The following is a 15,815-nucleotide window of genomic DNA, read 5'->3' as shown; positions in this document are numbered from 1 at the left end:
TGCCCCAGAATCCTAAGGGAAAATGTTTCCGCGGTAAGCGGGGCCCCTCCTTCAAACCAAGGGTTCCTTTTGTGCCTTCAAAGCACAGGATAAGGGGAAACCCTTTAGGGGCCAAGGTGGCCAGAGGAAGCCTCGGGCGGGCAAGCAAAAAGCCGCCCAGTTTGGAGCGGCGGCACAGTCCGCCGCCTCAACCTGAAGGGACGCCCTCACCCGTTTCAGGGGTGGGGGGACGTCTGCGTGGTTTTCTCTAACCTTGGCTGCTCCGGATTCCGGACAGGTGGGTTCAAGAAATCATTCGATCGGGCTACAAGATCGAATTCCTTTCGTGGCCGGCGGACAGGTTCTTTCCCTCAAATCTGCATTTGACCCCAGATCGTTTGCAAGATCTTCGTCGGGCGGTGCAGGTTTTACTCGCTCAAGGGGTGATAGTCCTGGTGCCACACCAGGACAGATTTCGGGGGTTCTATTCGAATCTGTTCACCGTGCCCAGAAAGGAGGGCAAAGTGTGTCCAATTCTGGACTTGAAAGCTCTGAACCACTTCGTGCGCGTTCAAAAGTTCCGCATGGAATCACTCCGCTCGGTGGTGGCCTCTGAGCCCGGGAGAATTCCTGGCTTCCATCGACCTCGAGGATGCGTATTTGCACATCCCCATATTCGAGGGTCATCAGAGGTACCTCCGATCACAATCGCCGAGGAACACTATCAGTTTGTGGCGTTACCTTTCAGGCTCACTTCGGCTCCAAGGGTGTTTACCAAAGTGCTGGCCCCTGTTTTGGCCCTGTTAAGGGCACAGGGAATTGCGATCTTGGGATATCTGGACAATCTCCTGTTAAGGTCAAGTGCGCAGCAGGCTCTGACTGGCAATCTGTCCACTACGGTTCAGACGCTCCAGGAGTTGGGGTGGACCATCAACGTCCAGAAGTCGACTTTGTCTCCTTCGGTTCGTCTCCCATACTTGAGAATGGTCTTGGACTCCGCCCAGGCGAAGGTGTTTCTGCCGGAGGACAAGCTCCGGACCCTGCAGAGTGAGGTCAGGTCCCTCAGGGACAACGAATCCTCGTCACTCAGGACCTGTATGCGGTCCCTGGGATTAATGGTGTCCGCCTTTGAGGCGATACCGTTTGCACAGTTTCACACGCAGTTTCTCCAGGTGGAGATACTGGCCAGGTGGGACAGGCTACCTCAGTCCTTGGACCTGAGGGTGTCTCTGAGTCATCAGATCAGACTGGATCTTCTGTGGTGGCTCCAGTCCCCTGCCGTAGCGGAGGGAAAATCCTTCCGGCCGCTGCTGTGGACAGTGATTACCACGGATGCCAGCCTGTCGGGCTGGGGTGGTGTCCTGGGCAACCCGTCTGCCCAGGGCACGTGGTCGGTGGAGGAATCGTCCCTGCCGATAATCATTCCTGGAATTGAGAACGATCAGGCTGTGCCTGCTCCATTGGTCGGATCGTCTTCAGGGCTGCCCTGTGCGGGTGCAGATGGACCATGCCACTGCAGTGGCTTACATCAATCACCAAGGGGGCACCAGGAGTGCCCGGGTGGCCCAGGCGGTGACCAGTATTCTGTCTTGGAACGAGGCTCACGTCCCAGTGATTTCGGCAGTTCACATTCCAGGTGTGGACAACTGGCAGGCCGATTATCTGAGCCGCCAGACCCTGGACCAGGGGGAATGGTCCCTGCACCCGGAGGTGTCTCAAATGCTTTGTGTGAAATGGGGATCTGTTCGCGTCCCGGCTGAACAAAAAGATGGGAAAGTTCGAGGCAAGAACACGCGATCCTCTGGCAGATGCATCGGATGCGCTGGTGGTGCCTTGGCACCGGTATCATCTGAATATATGCCTTTCCCCCGATTCAGTTGCTGTCCAAGTTCCTGTGCAGGTTAGTCTCGGAACCGAGGTTGGTGATTCTGGTGGCCCCGGACTGGCCACTTCGGTCCTGGTACGCGGACATCGTTCAACTGGTCGTCGAGCCTCCGTGGCGGCTGCCGTTATGAGACGATCTGTTGTCGCAGGGACCGATCTTCAATCCTGCTTTACAGTCACTGGCTTTAACGGCATGGCTGTTGAAAGCCAGGTCCTGAGAGACAGGGGTCTCTCCTCTGAGGTCATTCCTACTCTGCTAAAAGCGAGAGAGGCCTCTTCCGGTAAGATTTATTACCGTACTTGGAAGGCGTATTTCGCCTGATGTGAATCCAGGGGCTTCTCTCCTTGTGCCTACTCGGTGGCGAGGGTGATGGCCTTCTTGCAAACTGGTGTGGATCAGCGCCTGGCGTTGACCACGATTAAGGGCCAGCTGTCTGCTCTGGTCGTCCTTTTTCAGCGCCCCCCTGGCGTCGAACTCTTTGATTTGTACCTTTATTCAGGGTGTGCGTCACTTGGCCCCTCCTCGGAGGGAGCCTCTGCCTCCTTGGGACTTGAACTTAGCTCTGTCCGTTTTACAACGTCCTCCCTTTGAAAACATCAGGGAAATTTCTTTGCCTTTTTGGTGGCGATCACTTCAGCGCGCAAAGTGTCGGAGTTGGCGGCCTTGTCTTGCCGCTCCCCTTACCTGGTGGCTCATAGGGATAAGGTGGTCTTGCGACCTAACTAGTCCTTTCTTCCGAAGGTGGTTTCTGATTTTCACCTCAACGAGGCCATTGTTTTGCCTTCGCTTCGTGCGAATCCTAAACATCAAGGAGTTTGCATTGCATTCTCTAGATGTTGTCAGGGCTATCAGGGTTTACCGGTCCTCCACTGAATCCTTCTGGAAGTCAGGTTCTCTTTTTGTCCTTCCTGAGGGCCCTCGAAAGGGTATGGCTGCGTCTGCGGCGACCATTTCAAAATGGATCAGACAGACAATTGTTCAGGCCTATTCGCTTAAGGAACGGGTGCCACCCTTCCCTGTCAAGGCGCACTCTACTAGAGCAGTGAGTGCGTCCTGGGCCTTCCGGCATCAGGCTTCGGTGGCCCAGGTGTGCAAGGCTGCGACTTGGTCGTCAGTGCACACCTTTTCAAAGTTCTACAAAATTGATGTTCTGGCATCGGCAGATGCCTCCTTTGGCTGCAAAGTTCTGTGTGCGGCAGTGCCTTGATGGGGTCAGGTCGTTGCCTGCCTTGTCTGTTGGGGGTTGTTGTTTTTTTTCCTCCCCCTTTGGATATTTGCTTCCTGGGTTGTTGTTCCTGTTGAGCTTTTCTGTTTCCCAGAGGATTACCTTGCGGTTCACATAAGGTTCCTTTCTCTGACGTGGGTGCTGCGTTGCCTTTGTGACGGTCGCGTTTCCCACCCCTCATGTCTACACTGCTTTGGGACATCCCCATTGGTGAAGACTTAATGAGTGGGCGGCGACTGTCGGAGGACGTAAGAGAAAACTGAATTTTTGTAAAATCTTACCGTAAAATTCCTTTCTCTGAGTCCTCAGACAGTCGCCGCCCCCGCCCCTCTATTGGGGTTCTTATGGACTTAACTGCTTGCTACCAAACTGAGTTGGGAATGCTGATGGCAGGGGGTATTGGACCAGTGGGACAGCCCCATAGGTGTGTCTATGTAAATGCTTTGTTTTTAACAAGTCTTGTGCCTAGCTACTCCTATGGAGATTAAATCAATACCCCATTGGTGAAGACTTAATGAGTGGGCGGGGACAATTGTCGGAGGACTCAGAGAAAGGAATTTTACGGTAAGATTTTACAAAAATTCCGGGTTTTTTTTAGTCATTTTTCAAACACCTGTGACAAAAAAATGAAATATTCAATGAGCTCAACATGCCTCTCAGGACATTCCTTAGGATGTCTACTTTCCAAAAAGTGGTAGTTTGAGGGGGGGGGGGGTTTGTACTGCCCTGCCATTTTAGCACTTCATGAAATGAGATAGGCAGTCAGAAATTAAAGCTGCGTAAATTTCAGTATTTACACCATAGTTTTGTAGACGCTATACCTTTTGCGCAAACCAATAAAAATACACACATTGAAAAATTTTTTGTCAAAGACCTGTAGCTAAATACATTTTGGCCAAAAAATATGACATAAATTGAATATATTGGATATTTTTGAAAATGTAATTTTTTCTCAAAATTTTCGCTTTTTTTATCGCAAAAAAAAAAAAAGCGCAGAGGTGATCAAATACCACCAAAAGAAAGATCTGTTTGTGGGGAAAAAAAGGACGTACATTTTGTTTGGGTACAGCATTGCATGACCGCACAATTGTCAGTTAAAGTCACGAAGTGCCAAGTTGAAAAAAGGGGTCTGGTCAGGAAGGGGGTAAAATCTTCCGGGGCTTAAGTGGTTAATAATGGAATATAATTTGCTTTATACTTTATTTTTTTTTCCCTGGGGTTGAGGCTACCTTAATTCCTTTCTGGGGTTGATTGTTACCTTAATTCCTAAGTATTTCAATTCTGCATTTTTCCACGAAAAAGGGAATTAGTGTTTTAAATTATCTTCCACCTGTATACTTTAATACCCAGAATCTCTGATTTTGAAAGATTAATTTTTAAATTTGCTAAATCTCCATATTCTCTCAGAATTTTCATCAAATTTTGCAAGGTAATCCTTGATGTAGAGCAACACATAGTCTGCGAAAGCCGCTACTTTATGCTCCTCACCCCCAACTACCACCCCTCTTACATCAGGGCTTCTTATTGTTGCCAGCAAGGGTTCTAAAGATAGTACAAACATCGGCGATAGGGGGCAGCCCTGTTTTTTTCCGTTATCCATTTCAAATGGTTCTGAGTATGTCCCATTCATTTTTACTCTTGCTGACGGATGACTATATAATGTTCTTATCCAGGCCATCATTCTCGGGTCAAGGCCCAGCTCCTCCAAAGTTCTTAACATAAACTCCCAGTTGACCCTGTCGAATGCTTTCTCAGCATCTATTGACAGGATCAACCCAGGAGCCCCATTTTTAACCATCGGTTGTATTTTTTTAATTTATTTTTATTTATTTCAGGTACTTATATAGCGCTGTCAATTTACGCAGCGCTTTACATATACATTGTGCATTCACATCAGTCCCTGCCCTCAAGGAGCTTACAATCTAGGACAGTTCTTACCCCAGTGTCCCTTCCCTGTCTCCCCAATATAAATCCCACTTGGTCCCTATGTACCCATTACACCATCAGCCTTTTCGTCCTTGTTGCTATTATTTTTGTAAAGAGTTTAATGTCTGCATTTAAAAGTGAAATGGGTCTATAGCGCGAACATAGTGTAGAATCTTTCTCTTTTAAAATGACAGTAATGGATGCCAAAAGAGCATTTTTGCTCATCTCGTATTGGGATCCTAGATCGTTTATATATTCTTTTAATTTTGGTATCGGCACTTTACTGAACCTCTTGTAATAATTAATTGTAAATCTGTCCGGCCCTGGGCTCTTACCTAAGGTAGTATTTTTTTAACTCTCTTCCTATTTCTTCCTCAGTGATTTGTACTTCAAGTTGATCTAATTTTTCCTCCTGCACTTAAGTTAAATAGAACTTGAAAAATCAAGGAATACCTTAGAGAAGCTAGATTGACTAGTTATCCTGTTTCTCCTCTCTTCTTACTACATAAAGATTTCCATAATAACTCTGGAACTCCCTTGCTATCTCAGATGGTGAATGCACCATCTCCCCACTTTTTCCTTTCCTTTTCTCCGATCTATAGAATTACTGATTTCTTCTTTTAGGATCCTTGCCAAGTTTTTTCCGATTTTATTTCTCCACTTATCGCTCTTTTGCAATACTATTAAACGCCTGTCTGGTTTCCTGTTCCAGTAGCTCTCTTAGTTCATCTCTTTTTACCACCAATAGGTGTAGTAATTCTACTTCCTGTGTTCTCCTATGGATTTGTTCTAACTCGTAGATCTTTTAGTAATCTATCTTTGTTCTTAATTTCTAAAGGAGTACAAAGGGAAAAGAGAGAATTAAGATTCCCCATATATTTGCTTTATGGGTCTCCCAGAGAATATCCTTTGACGTTTCCTCCCTCTCATTAATCTGATAGTAGAACACCAACTCTTTCTCTATTTCCTCCCACTATACTTTATCTACTATTAATTCCTCATTTACTCTCCAAGAGCTCATCTTGGGTTGCCCATCAGAAATTTTCAACCTCATTGTGACTGTGGCGTGATCTGACCAAATTCTAACCCCAACCCTCGTCCCGGTCACCCGTTCTATCAATCTATGATCGATTATCATATAGTCAGTCCTAGAATATGTCCCATGTACAGCTGACCAGAATGTATAAGCACGTTCTTTCGGGTGCAATATTCGCCACATGTCTGACAGTTGGCTTTGGAAGTTTTTTTCTTTATCATCCTTAACTGTGCCATTCTGTTCCTCTTCACATGCGAAGTACAATCTACCTCAGGATTGAGGCAAAAGTTGAGGTCACCATCCAGAATCATGCCTCCTTTTCTAAAGCCCATTAATTTTCCCAGGACCTTCCTCAGATAGCCCACTGGATTGTTATTGGAGCAGTAAACATTTACTAATGTTACCTCCTCACATAGTTTCCCCTTCAAAAAAAGGAATCTCCCCTCAGGGTCTGTCATCCTTTCTTCCAAGGAGAATCTCTGCCCCCCAGCTAACCCAATGGCTACCCCTTTGATTTTTATTTATTTTTTTTTTCCAGGGAGTCTGCATAGTACCATGTAGGGTGGTCTCTAGAATATAGCCTAATATTTGATGCATGTGTAATCTGTCTCCTGTAGGAACACTATATCTGCGGCTAGATGTTCGATTTCCCTCATTATTTTATGCCTCTTTTCTGGTGAATTCATACTTCTGACATTATGTCATAAAATGAACCGCTGTCATTTCTCTGTTGGGCATTCTTCACTATTTCTCTCTTCCTCCCTCTCTGTCCCATCTGGCCCTCTACCTTCTCCCCTATTATATATCCTAGGTGGTAAATACTGTCTTGGTATCTGGCAACAAGTTATAGCTAATAAAAGTCCAGGGGAACAAAAAGGGACTCCCCAGAAACGAAGAAATTGACTGTCTTCCTATTAGATTTTCCCTGATCTCTCTTCTCCCTCCTTCTCTCCTGCCATATATCTTAAGACAAAGTCTGGGTACCTGAACACTACTAGACTTACCGAACAAGTTCCAAAGAAACAAGACTCCCCAAGAGTGGATACGTTGACTGTCTATCTATTGGGATTATTCTGGCATCTCTTCCTCCTATCTGTCATACGGATTATACAGGATCTAGATCCTTTGATATAAGACCTCACTATAAAGGTCCAGGGACCCAAGCCAAGGCTCTCCAGAATCAAACAAATTAACTGTTTCTATTGGGTCATTTCTAACTCTCCCTCTCTACTCCCCCCCCCCACACCTTCGCCCAAAAATAATATATATATATATATATATATATATATATATATATATATATAATAATAATATTATTCCCTAACCTAATAGGGCCCATTAGTCGAATTACTTCCTCCCTCCCCCTATTTGACTTTAACCCAAGAGGTTGGGCTCTGTCTCTGTTCGCCCAGCCTCCCCGCCCCTCTCAGTTGTAACCCGTGGTCCCATCTGGTTTTCTTATTTCCTTTCCAATTTTTTTATATTGCCTCCCCAACACCCCATCGACCATATATCATTAGTCCTTATATTTTTATTTTTTCTTAGCAGTTTTCTTCTTCTTGGTCACTTCTTGCCACAGTTTTACTTCCTCTCCCTCCCCTCCCCCTAACTCTGTGAGAGGAGAAGGTTAAACCCCGTTCCAACATCCCTTCCAGATCTTCCTCTCTCTATTTCTGGTAAACCTCGGATTCTGAAATTCTTTTCTTTCTGTTTTCCTGATCTTCCATCTTATAGAACATATTTCGTTGTTCATTCCGAATCATCCCCATCTGTTCTTTTAACTTTTGCATGTTTATCTATTGTACCTTCAGTTTCTTCCACTCTTGCCAAAATTTGACCTAAATCCCCATGTAAGGTTGCCAGCCCAGCTTTCATATGGCACTTTTCCACTGCTAGTACCGGCTCAGCTCTACTCGGCCCTGCTTGGCCCGGTTTGCTTTTCCACTGCTGGTGGTATAGTGTCGGAACGGTTCGGTACGGTACGGTACGGTATAGGTTTGCTTTTCCACTAAAGTAGTACTAAAGTTAAGTGGGTGGGATAACAACAGGGTGGGTGTGATTCTCTGACCAATCAGTGGCTAGTAGTGACTGCATGCAAAGGATTGTGGTATATGGTACCAGTTTGGTACCTGTTGGAATCACAATCGAGTAGGTACTGTTTTTTCAGAGCCGTACCGTACCGTTCGGTTCCATGCAGTGGAAAAGCAAACCTATACCGTACCGAACCGTTCCGACCCTATACCATTCGGTACCAGCAGTGGAAAAGCACAAAAGCGCGCCGAACCGGTACGGTTCCATGCAGTGGAAAAGCGCCAATAGATGATTCCAAATTAGCAAACATCTGCCATTTCCACCTTTGTGGATAGTTGATCTTTGCTCTTCCTCCACTCCTATTTCAGTATCTTTATCCATCTGCACACTATCCTTAGAGACATTGGGGCTACTTATAACAGTTTCCTTTGTTGTTTTCTGGTGCAGTACCTTTTTATTACTCACTGTTCTGTTTTAATATAGACCCAGTTTGCCACCTTAAGGCTAACCGTACTCATGTACTTTTTGATAGTCCTTGGGCTGGCACTTATTTTTGTGGCTTTCCCTCCCCCTTCTTTAGCTGGACGATTTCTCATTATTGGGCCTCTTCAGTTAAAACGTTATGGCTCCAGAGAAGAGAAAATGGCAAAAAAAAAATGGGGGGGGGGGGGGATTGCAGTGATTATCCTGTCCAGACTGAGCTTGTAATAGAGGTTTATATAAAGGCGAGGAGGAACTAAAAATAGTTTAGACTTTGTCCAGAAAGTACTTTGCCCAATATTTGTTATAACACTAGGTTAACTCTTCACCAATTAGGAAAGGACCAGAGGGGAACTCCATTGGATATATAATACAGTATGCTGTGCCTATGAGGTGTCCTTAAAGTGGCTGGCTTCAGCTGGTCTTTAGTATATGAGAGGGACAAACAGTCCTAGAGCGCGAGAGGTCTTTAAGATCCGGACTATGTATAGGTTTGTCTTTCTTAAACACTTACGTTTCTTCATTACTTCAGTGCTTTTACCATTACAATGTCTGTTTTGTCCAACCTGAGCTTATAGCCTTTAATTTTAGTTTCCTCTTCACCTCTACACCTGCTCCCTTAAAAAAATAAATAAATAAAAAAACTCTCTGGTAAGGAATTCCCTCGCCATACACTTATCACAACAACAGGTTAACCCATTGCCACTCACGTAGCCCAACAAGGACAGGAGTAGGGCTCCACAGGTTGTATGATACCTTATGGCATCTCTGTAAAGTGGCTGGCTTCTGCTAGTCTTTAGTATATGGGGAGGTGTGGTGGTATTTTAGTTCCCTTGGAATCTTTTTCTTTTCCTCTTCACCCCACAAACCTCACTCAACTCCCAGTTCAATAATCAACGCCCTGGGTTAGGGTCACAGTGTTCATTCCTCTTTTCAAGACAAAGAATGAGGGTTTTTAACCCCTCTCACCACCTCCGCCCCTCAGAGTTCTCTTACCTAAGGAAAAGCAGCTTTCCGAGCTCTGCTCTGTTCCTGGTAACTGCACCGGGCTTTCCTCCACCTGAGCTGTATGCAGTGAGGCTCTCCACTCTGCCTAGGAGTGCATGCCGGTTCACGCCAGTCTCCGGGAACACGCTGGGCACACGTCTCCTCCCGGCGTCTATCAGACGGCTCTCGCCTCACTGCTTCTCCGGGTCTCCGGCTCATAGGGCCTCCAAACCACTTCTCTATCCCTGGCTGTAGTTTGTGCGGGTATTAAACAGGGGGATCTTCTCCGGGGGAGGACGCCGGGATCAATCACTATCTGGCATCAAGGAGCGGCATACACCTTCCCTCACCTCCCGGATGGGCTCCACCAGATGCTCCCTGCTTCTCTAGCCTTGCCATTTTAACATCAATCATCTTTATTCTGCTACTGGCCTTCTAATGATCATCATTTTGGGCATAGGTGGCCAGATCAGGGCAGGACATGGGTGAGATTTGAATGCTCATCCTCAGTGGACACTTGCTCCCCTCACTACACACCCAATCGGGCCATGACTGTTACAGCCTAGGGCAGACTGACACTACAAACAAGCTTATTGCAATTTATAGGATCATCCACTGCAGATATCTCTCCCACTTAACACCCTGTCTAAAAGCACATTCAATACTGTCCTTAACCACCCTACTACAGAAGAGTTCACCAAAATTGTCCCAGACCACTTACCCTTGTGACCCTGTTCCTTGTAACTGCAAAGAAGATATGAAGTTTTGTCTGCCAAGGAACGAAAGAGAACTGGATTTTTGTCTTACTGTATAATCCTTCTCTGATGTTCATGGTTACAAAACTGATATCCTATAGCAGGAAGTGGGAGTATACCCCCTGGGACTGCCCTTTGGGTGTTGTCAAAGGCTTAACTTGTTAACCCTTTTCTGCCTAGTGTCCTACTAGGAAGAGCAGCATAACCAAATGGTCAATGAAGATATGAAAATATATAAATAACGAATTGGTAACCCAAAAGAAACTGCGCAAATGGTGATATTCGATAGTAAATTATTAGTCAAATGTTGATTATATGTGAGGAATTGCTTCCATAGTGCAAGCTGCAATAAAAACGTGTATACGCATAAATAGTGAAAAAGGGTGAATATATTGCGCTTAAACACTTAAAACACAACCAAAAAAGTGCTTGTGTGCATAAACATATAAATAAATAAATATATATATACTAGTGAATAAATATATATGAATAAATAAATAAATAAATATATTGTGAAAAAGTCCTTAGTGAAATAAATCAACAGTCCTTAAAGTGCCCAGTGCAATACGGATCTCTCAGCAATGACTGAAAATCACTTTAGCTTCAAGTGAGGGACCTCCACCATAGGGACTTTCTCCACCCTAAGTGCACCCTAAGATGTAAGTGCATTTCTATTAATAAACCCCATTATTAGAACATACTACACTATCGGAGTTTCCTTATCTTTCTCCCCATACCACCCTGGAAATACTTGGAGTTCCTTGTGCGAGCTGAGCCATATTAAGGGACCTGAAGGATAGCTTGGAGGCATTTGTGGACCATATATGCTGTTTTAGACCCCCTATAATTAAGGGGTCCACCAGCTTCGGTAAGAAGTATTTACCCTGAGCACTGGGTGGAGAAAGTCCCTATGGTGGAGGTCCCTCACTTGAAGCTAAAGTGATTTTCAGTCATTGCTGAGAGATCCGTATTGCACTGGGCACTTTAAGGACTGTTGATTTATTTCACTAAGGACTTTTTCACAATATATTTATTTATTTATTTATTCATATATATTTATTCACTAGTATATATATATTTATTTATTTATATGTTTATGCACACAAGCACTTTTTTGGTTGTGTTTTAAGTGTTTAAGCGCAATATATTCACCCTTTTTCACAATGAAGATATGAAGCTGTGTCTGTCAATGAACATCAGTGAAAAGGATTTTATGGGACGTCAAAACTGGATTTTTAACTTACCGTAAAATCCTTTTCTCAAGTTCATGGACAGACGCAGCTCCATATTCTTAACCCATTGGGTTATGGTGCCTCCCTACAGGAGTAGGACACTAGGTAGGAGAAAACTTTACCACGCCTATGGGGCAGTCCCTGAAGGCACCCACCCACTCTGCTTGACGCAACTGAATCCTATAGCAGTGTCAGAAGTAAAAAAAAAACCCAACCCACTCAAATAGAGGGGTTGGTGCTGCGTCTGTCAGTGAACTTCAGAGAAAAGGATTTTACTGTAAGTAAAAAAAAAAAAAATAATAATCCAGTTTTCTCTATTGTTCAGTGACAGATGCAGCTCCAAATTCTTAACCATTGGGATGTCCCAAAGCAGTATTTGCATGAGGGGTGGGAAAACAACGCAGAGAAAGAATGTAATTCCTCATGGCTTAAGTTGGCTAACCAGGTACCATGGAGCTCCACCAGGAACAACTGGAGCTCACCTAGAAACAACATCCACCCTCAAAGAGAAAAATTGCTGTTTTAAACAGCAACCTGCAAAACCTGGTGGCCAAAAGAAGCAGCTGAGGATGCCAACACATATACTTTGTCAACTGTGCATACATTCTCTAAATTCTACAAAGTTGCAAACTTGTATTACTGACGCCTGCTGGCAAAAGACCCAAGAGGCACTCGGCATCCTAGCAGAATGCGCCTTGACAGTGAAAGGTGGAGCCTGACCCTTAAGTGAATACACTTGTACCACCGTCTGCCTGATCCATCTGGATATGGTCACAGCAGACGCAGCCAATCCCTTCCGAGGTCCTTCCATGAGGACAAAGAGCCTGATTTCCTGAAAGACTCAATAACTGCCAGGCAAACCTTAATTGGCTGGATCACTTCCAGTTTTTTTTTTTGAAGAACAGAGTACCAAGTTAAGATCTCACAGAGGTAACGGGGACTGTATCGGAGAAGCCAAATATTGAACTCCCTGGATAAAAGTGCGAATCAAAGAATGTGTAGCTAAAGGGCGTTGGGGAAAACAAAAACACACACACTGCCAAAGCCGACACCTGGCCTTTCGTAGTACCCAAGGCCAACCGCTGTGTAGCCCCTCTTTGGAGGAAAGCCAATATCGTAGCCACTGAAAAGGAAAAAGGAGCGTGGATTCACCTTAATCGATTCACACTATGAGATGTACCAATGATAAATCTTCCTGGAGGTAAATTTTCTAGCCTTCAACAGTGTAGGAATCACTAAGTCAGAAAGACACCTATCCTTCAATACCTGGCTTTCAACAGCCACGCCGTTAAAGCCAGTGACTGTAAAGCAGGATGGAAGATTAGCCCTTGAGACAACAGATCTTCCCTGGGAGGAAGTCTCCAAGGAACATCGGCGACCAACCTTACCAGATCTGTGTACCAAGACTGGTGAGGCCAGTCTGGGGCCACCAGAATCTCTTCCACCTCTATTCTGTGCAGAAGTTTTAGCGGAGGAAACGCATAGATAAGCGGATACTGACCCCAAGGGGGCCACCAGTGTGTCTGGGGTGTCGGCCAGAGGATCCTGAGACCTGGCTACAAACCTGTACCTTCTTGTTGAGCCAAGAAACTAACAGGTCTACATCGGGTGTCCCCCACCGGACACACAACAGGTGAATCACCTCCGGGTGCAGGGGCCATTCCCCCTGATCCAACACCTAACGACTCAGGTAATCCACCTGCCAGTTCTCCACTCCGGGTATATGCATGGCGGAGAGGGCGGTAACAAAATTTTCTGCCCATATTAAGATCTCGACTACCAGGACACTCTTGGTGCCCCCTTTGATGATTGATATAAACCATGGCCATGGCATTGTCTGATTGAATCCGAGCTGGACAACCCTGCGGGCAATTTGTCCAGTGACTTAAGCAAAGCTTTATCGTGCTGAGTTCCAGAATACTGATTAGAAGTTTGGACTCTTTTAGAGTCCAGGTCCCCTGGACACACAGCTTTCTATCTTGGTCACTTGAAAAATGTTCATGTCTTCGATCTCCATGCTGTTAACATGATCTCTCAGCTCCTCACCCATTCAGTCTCCTCTAGCATTATTATAATAAAGCAATCATTCCCTCCCCTCATGCCAGGGTGCTAGGTGTAATCCTGGACTCTGACCTGTCTTTTAAGTCCAGTCACTGTCCAACTCTTGTAGACCATCTCTGTAACCTCTCCAAAATAGACCCCTTTTTTATTTTTTTAAACCAATAAAAAAAACAACCAGGCAACTCATTCACTCCCTTGGTATCTCTCATCCTGACTATTGCCACTACCCCCTCCTAAGCCTACCTGTATGCAGGCAATCCCTGCTGTTTCCAGACTCCACCTTACTAATCACTTGGTACCTAAACCTTTCTGCCAATGCTCCGCTGGCTTGCGATTGCCCAACAAATAAAATTCAAAATCGAACTGTGTTGCACCGCTACGGTTTTATTTTACTGGAAAATACAAGTGCTGATGCTTCTGGGTAAGTACTCGCTGATACAGAGTACTGATCCTTTTGCGGTGTAATATTGAGCACCTACAAAATGAATGGGCTCAATTTGCACTACAATTTGAACAGGGATGTGGTGGGATTTCTGTCCTAATCACTTTCAGTTTCCGGCAATGCTCCTGTGAACCCAGGCCTGCCAGTGATTTCAGCCTGGGTTCACACAGGAACACTGCAGGAAACTGCATGTGATTAGGACAGGAATCGCACCGCATTCCTGTTCAAATTGCAGTGCAATTTGAGCCTATTCATTTTGTATGTGCTCAAAATTGCACAGCTTGGTTATCGGAGCATTTCGCATAAATATCTGCACAACCCTACTAACAATCCTACAAAGGCATTTACAAACTATGCTGCAAGCAACATGACCAGTCTTGTCTTAATATTTTATCAACTGCCCTCTCTGCTGCTCCAAAGACCTCCTGGTCTCTAGCTCCCTTGTCGTCCTGTGCTCATTTCCACGACTCCTCCAGACGCTCTCATCCTCTGAACCACTCTAACCCTATCAGGCCATTTCCTACTCCTGATCCCTGAAAACTAATCTCTTCAGGGAAGCCTAGCCTGCCTTCATCTAACTGAATATTTCTCCCATCAGCTCATCCCTTAATTATTGCCACTTGTCCTGCTTGCCCATTCCTATTGGATTACAAACTCTCAAAAAATGGGTCATCCTAACCCTCTTGTATTGAATACTGTCTCCCTTAATGTAAAGCACTGCACTGCACTGTTGGTGCTATAGAAATCCTGTATAAGATGTTAGAAGCTTATCTGGGTATTGTCAGATCATTATGCTCCCAAACCTTAAAACTGGATTCAACTTATATAAGAATAGTGCTGCCTAAATGGCTTTAAAGCCTTTAACATTTAGCTTTAACCCTTTATGACCACCTAACACATGTGCGGCAGTAAGTGTGGACACTGAGCAGTTGATTGTGCGGAGAGTGTGCTCTCAGTGCACAAATCAAACTTTCAAAGACCGCTCTTGATCTGGACTTAAAGCGCTTATTACCCTAAAATAAAAATAGATCCTGTTCCTTAAAGCATGAAGCATAGTGCATGTGCTGTGTAATTTGGCCCCTTGTATAACTTAAAAAACCTGGCTTATCCTTGCCTGGCGAGGAGAGAGCTGAGGAGTCACGTGAGTGTCGGGAGACGCTCTGATATGAGGTAGAAATCGGTATTATTATTTTTTTTATGTAACTGACACTGGGACACTTTTTTTTTTTCTCTATCGTTCATTGACGAATGCAGTTCTCTGATCCATATCAGTAGGGTTATACTGCCCCCTACAGGAGTAAGACAACACTAGGCAGAAAAAAAGTTCTTGATATGCCTTTGGGCAGTCCCAGAGGGTACACTCTCTCTCTTCCTGCATAGGATGTCATTTTTAATCTGCCTAGTCAGGAGTAAGGACCTAGTTCGTTGCTGGGATCTTGGGTCCTGGCATAAAAGTATTTTTTTTTATGTAGATTTTTTTAGCTAGAATTTTTTCTTGTGACATCTTCACGCTACTGTGCCGGGCTGGGAGATGGGCTGGATATCTAGATCCAGTGGTCACCCCAGTCTGGCCAGCGAGCGCGTGCAGGCCTTAGCTCTGTGCTAGGTCGGCCGCGACATATTCCCACTGGACTGGCCCCGCAAGTTAAACGTCTCGCCAGGATGCACGACAGGGTCTAGGCCTATGTCGCAGCATTCCTATTTGGCCGTCAGCCCCCACATTTCAGTGGAGAAGGGTCCTGTCAGGAGATGGCGCCTGCCTGTGTTTCTGGTACG

At 45.2% G+C, this 15,815-nt stretch overlaps 1 protein-coding gene across 1 annotated transcript in view; it reads left to right on the top strand.

Annotated features, from left to right (window-relative positions):
- Window positions 1-1,094: 1,094 nt before the first annotated feature.
- The window catches only part of LOC309550448 (uncharacterized protein), a gene marked incomplete at both ends in the record, with an annotated part of 57,242 nt that continues 42,521 nt past the window's right edge, over window positions 1,095-15,815 (top strand). Inside the window, 2 exons of the mRNA XM_082250826.1 lie at window positions 1,095-1,168; window positions 4,497-4,518. Coding sequence (XP_082106952.1) covers window positions 1,095-1,168; window positions 4,497-4,518 — 96 coding nt within the window. The remainder of the gene's footprint in view (window positions 1,169-4,496; window positions 4,519-15,815) is intronic.

The sequence above is a fragment of the Pelophylax lessonae genome, assembly GCF_965119305.1.
Source record: "Pelophylax lessonae genome assembly, chromosome: 3".
Lineage (NCBI taxonomy): Eukaryota > Metazoa > Chordata > Amphibia > Anura > Ranidae > Pelophylax > Pelophylax lessonae.
This window is presented reverse-complemented; position numbering and strand designations above follow the sequence as displayed.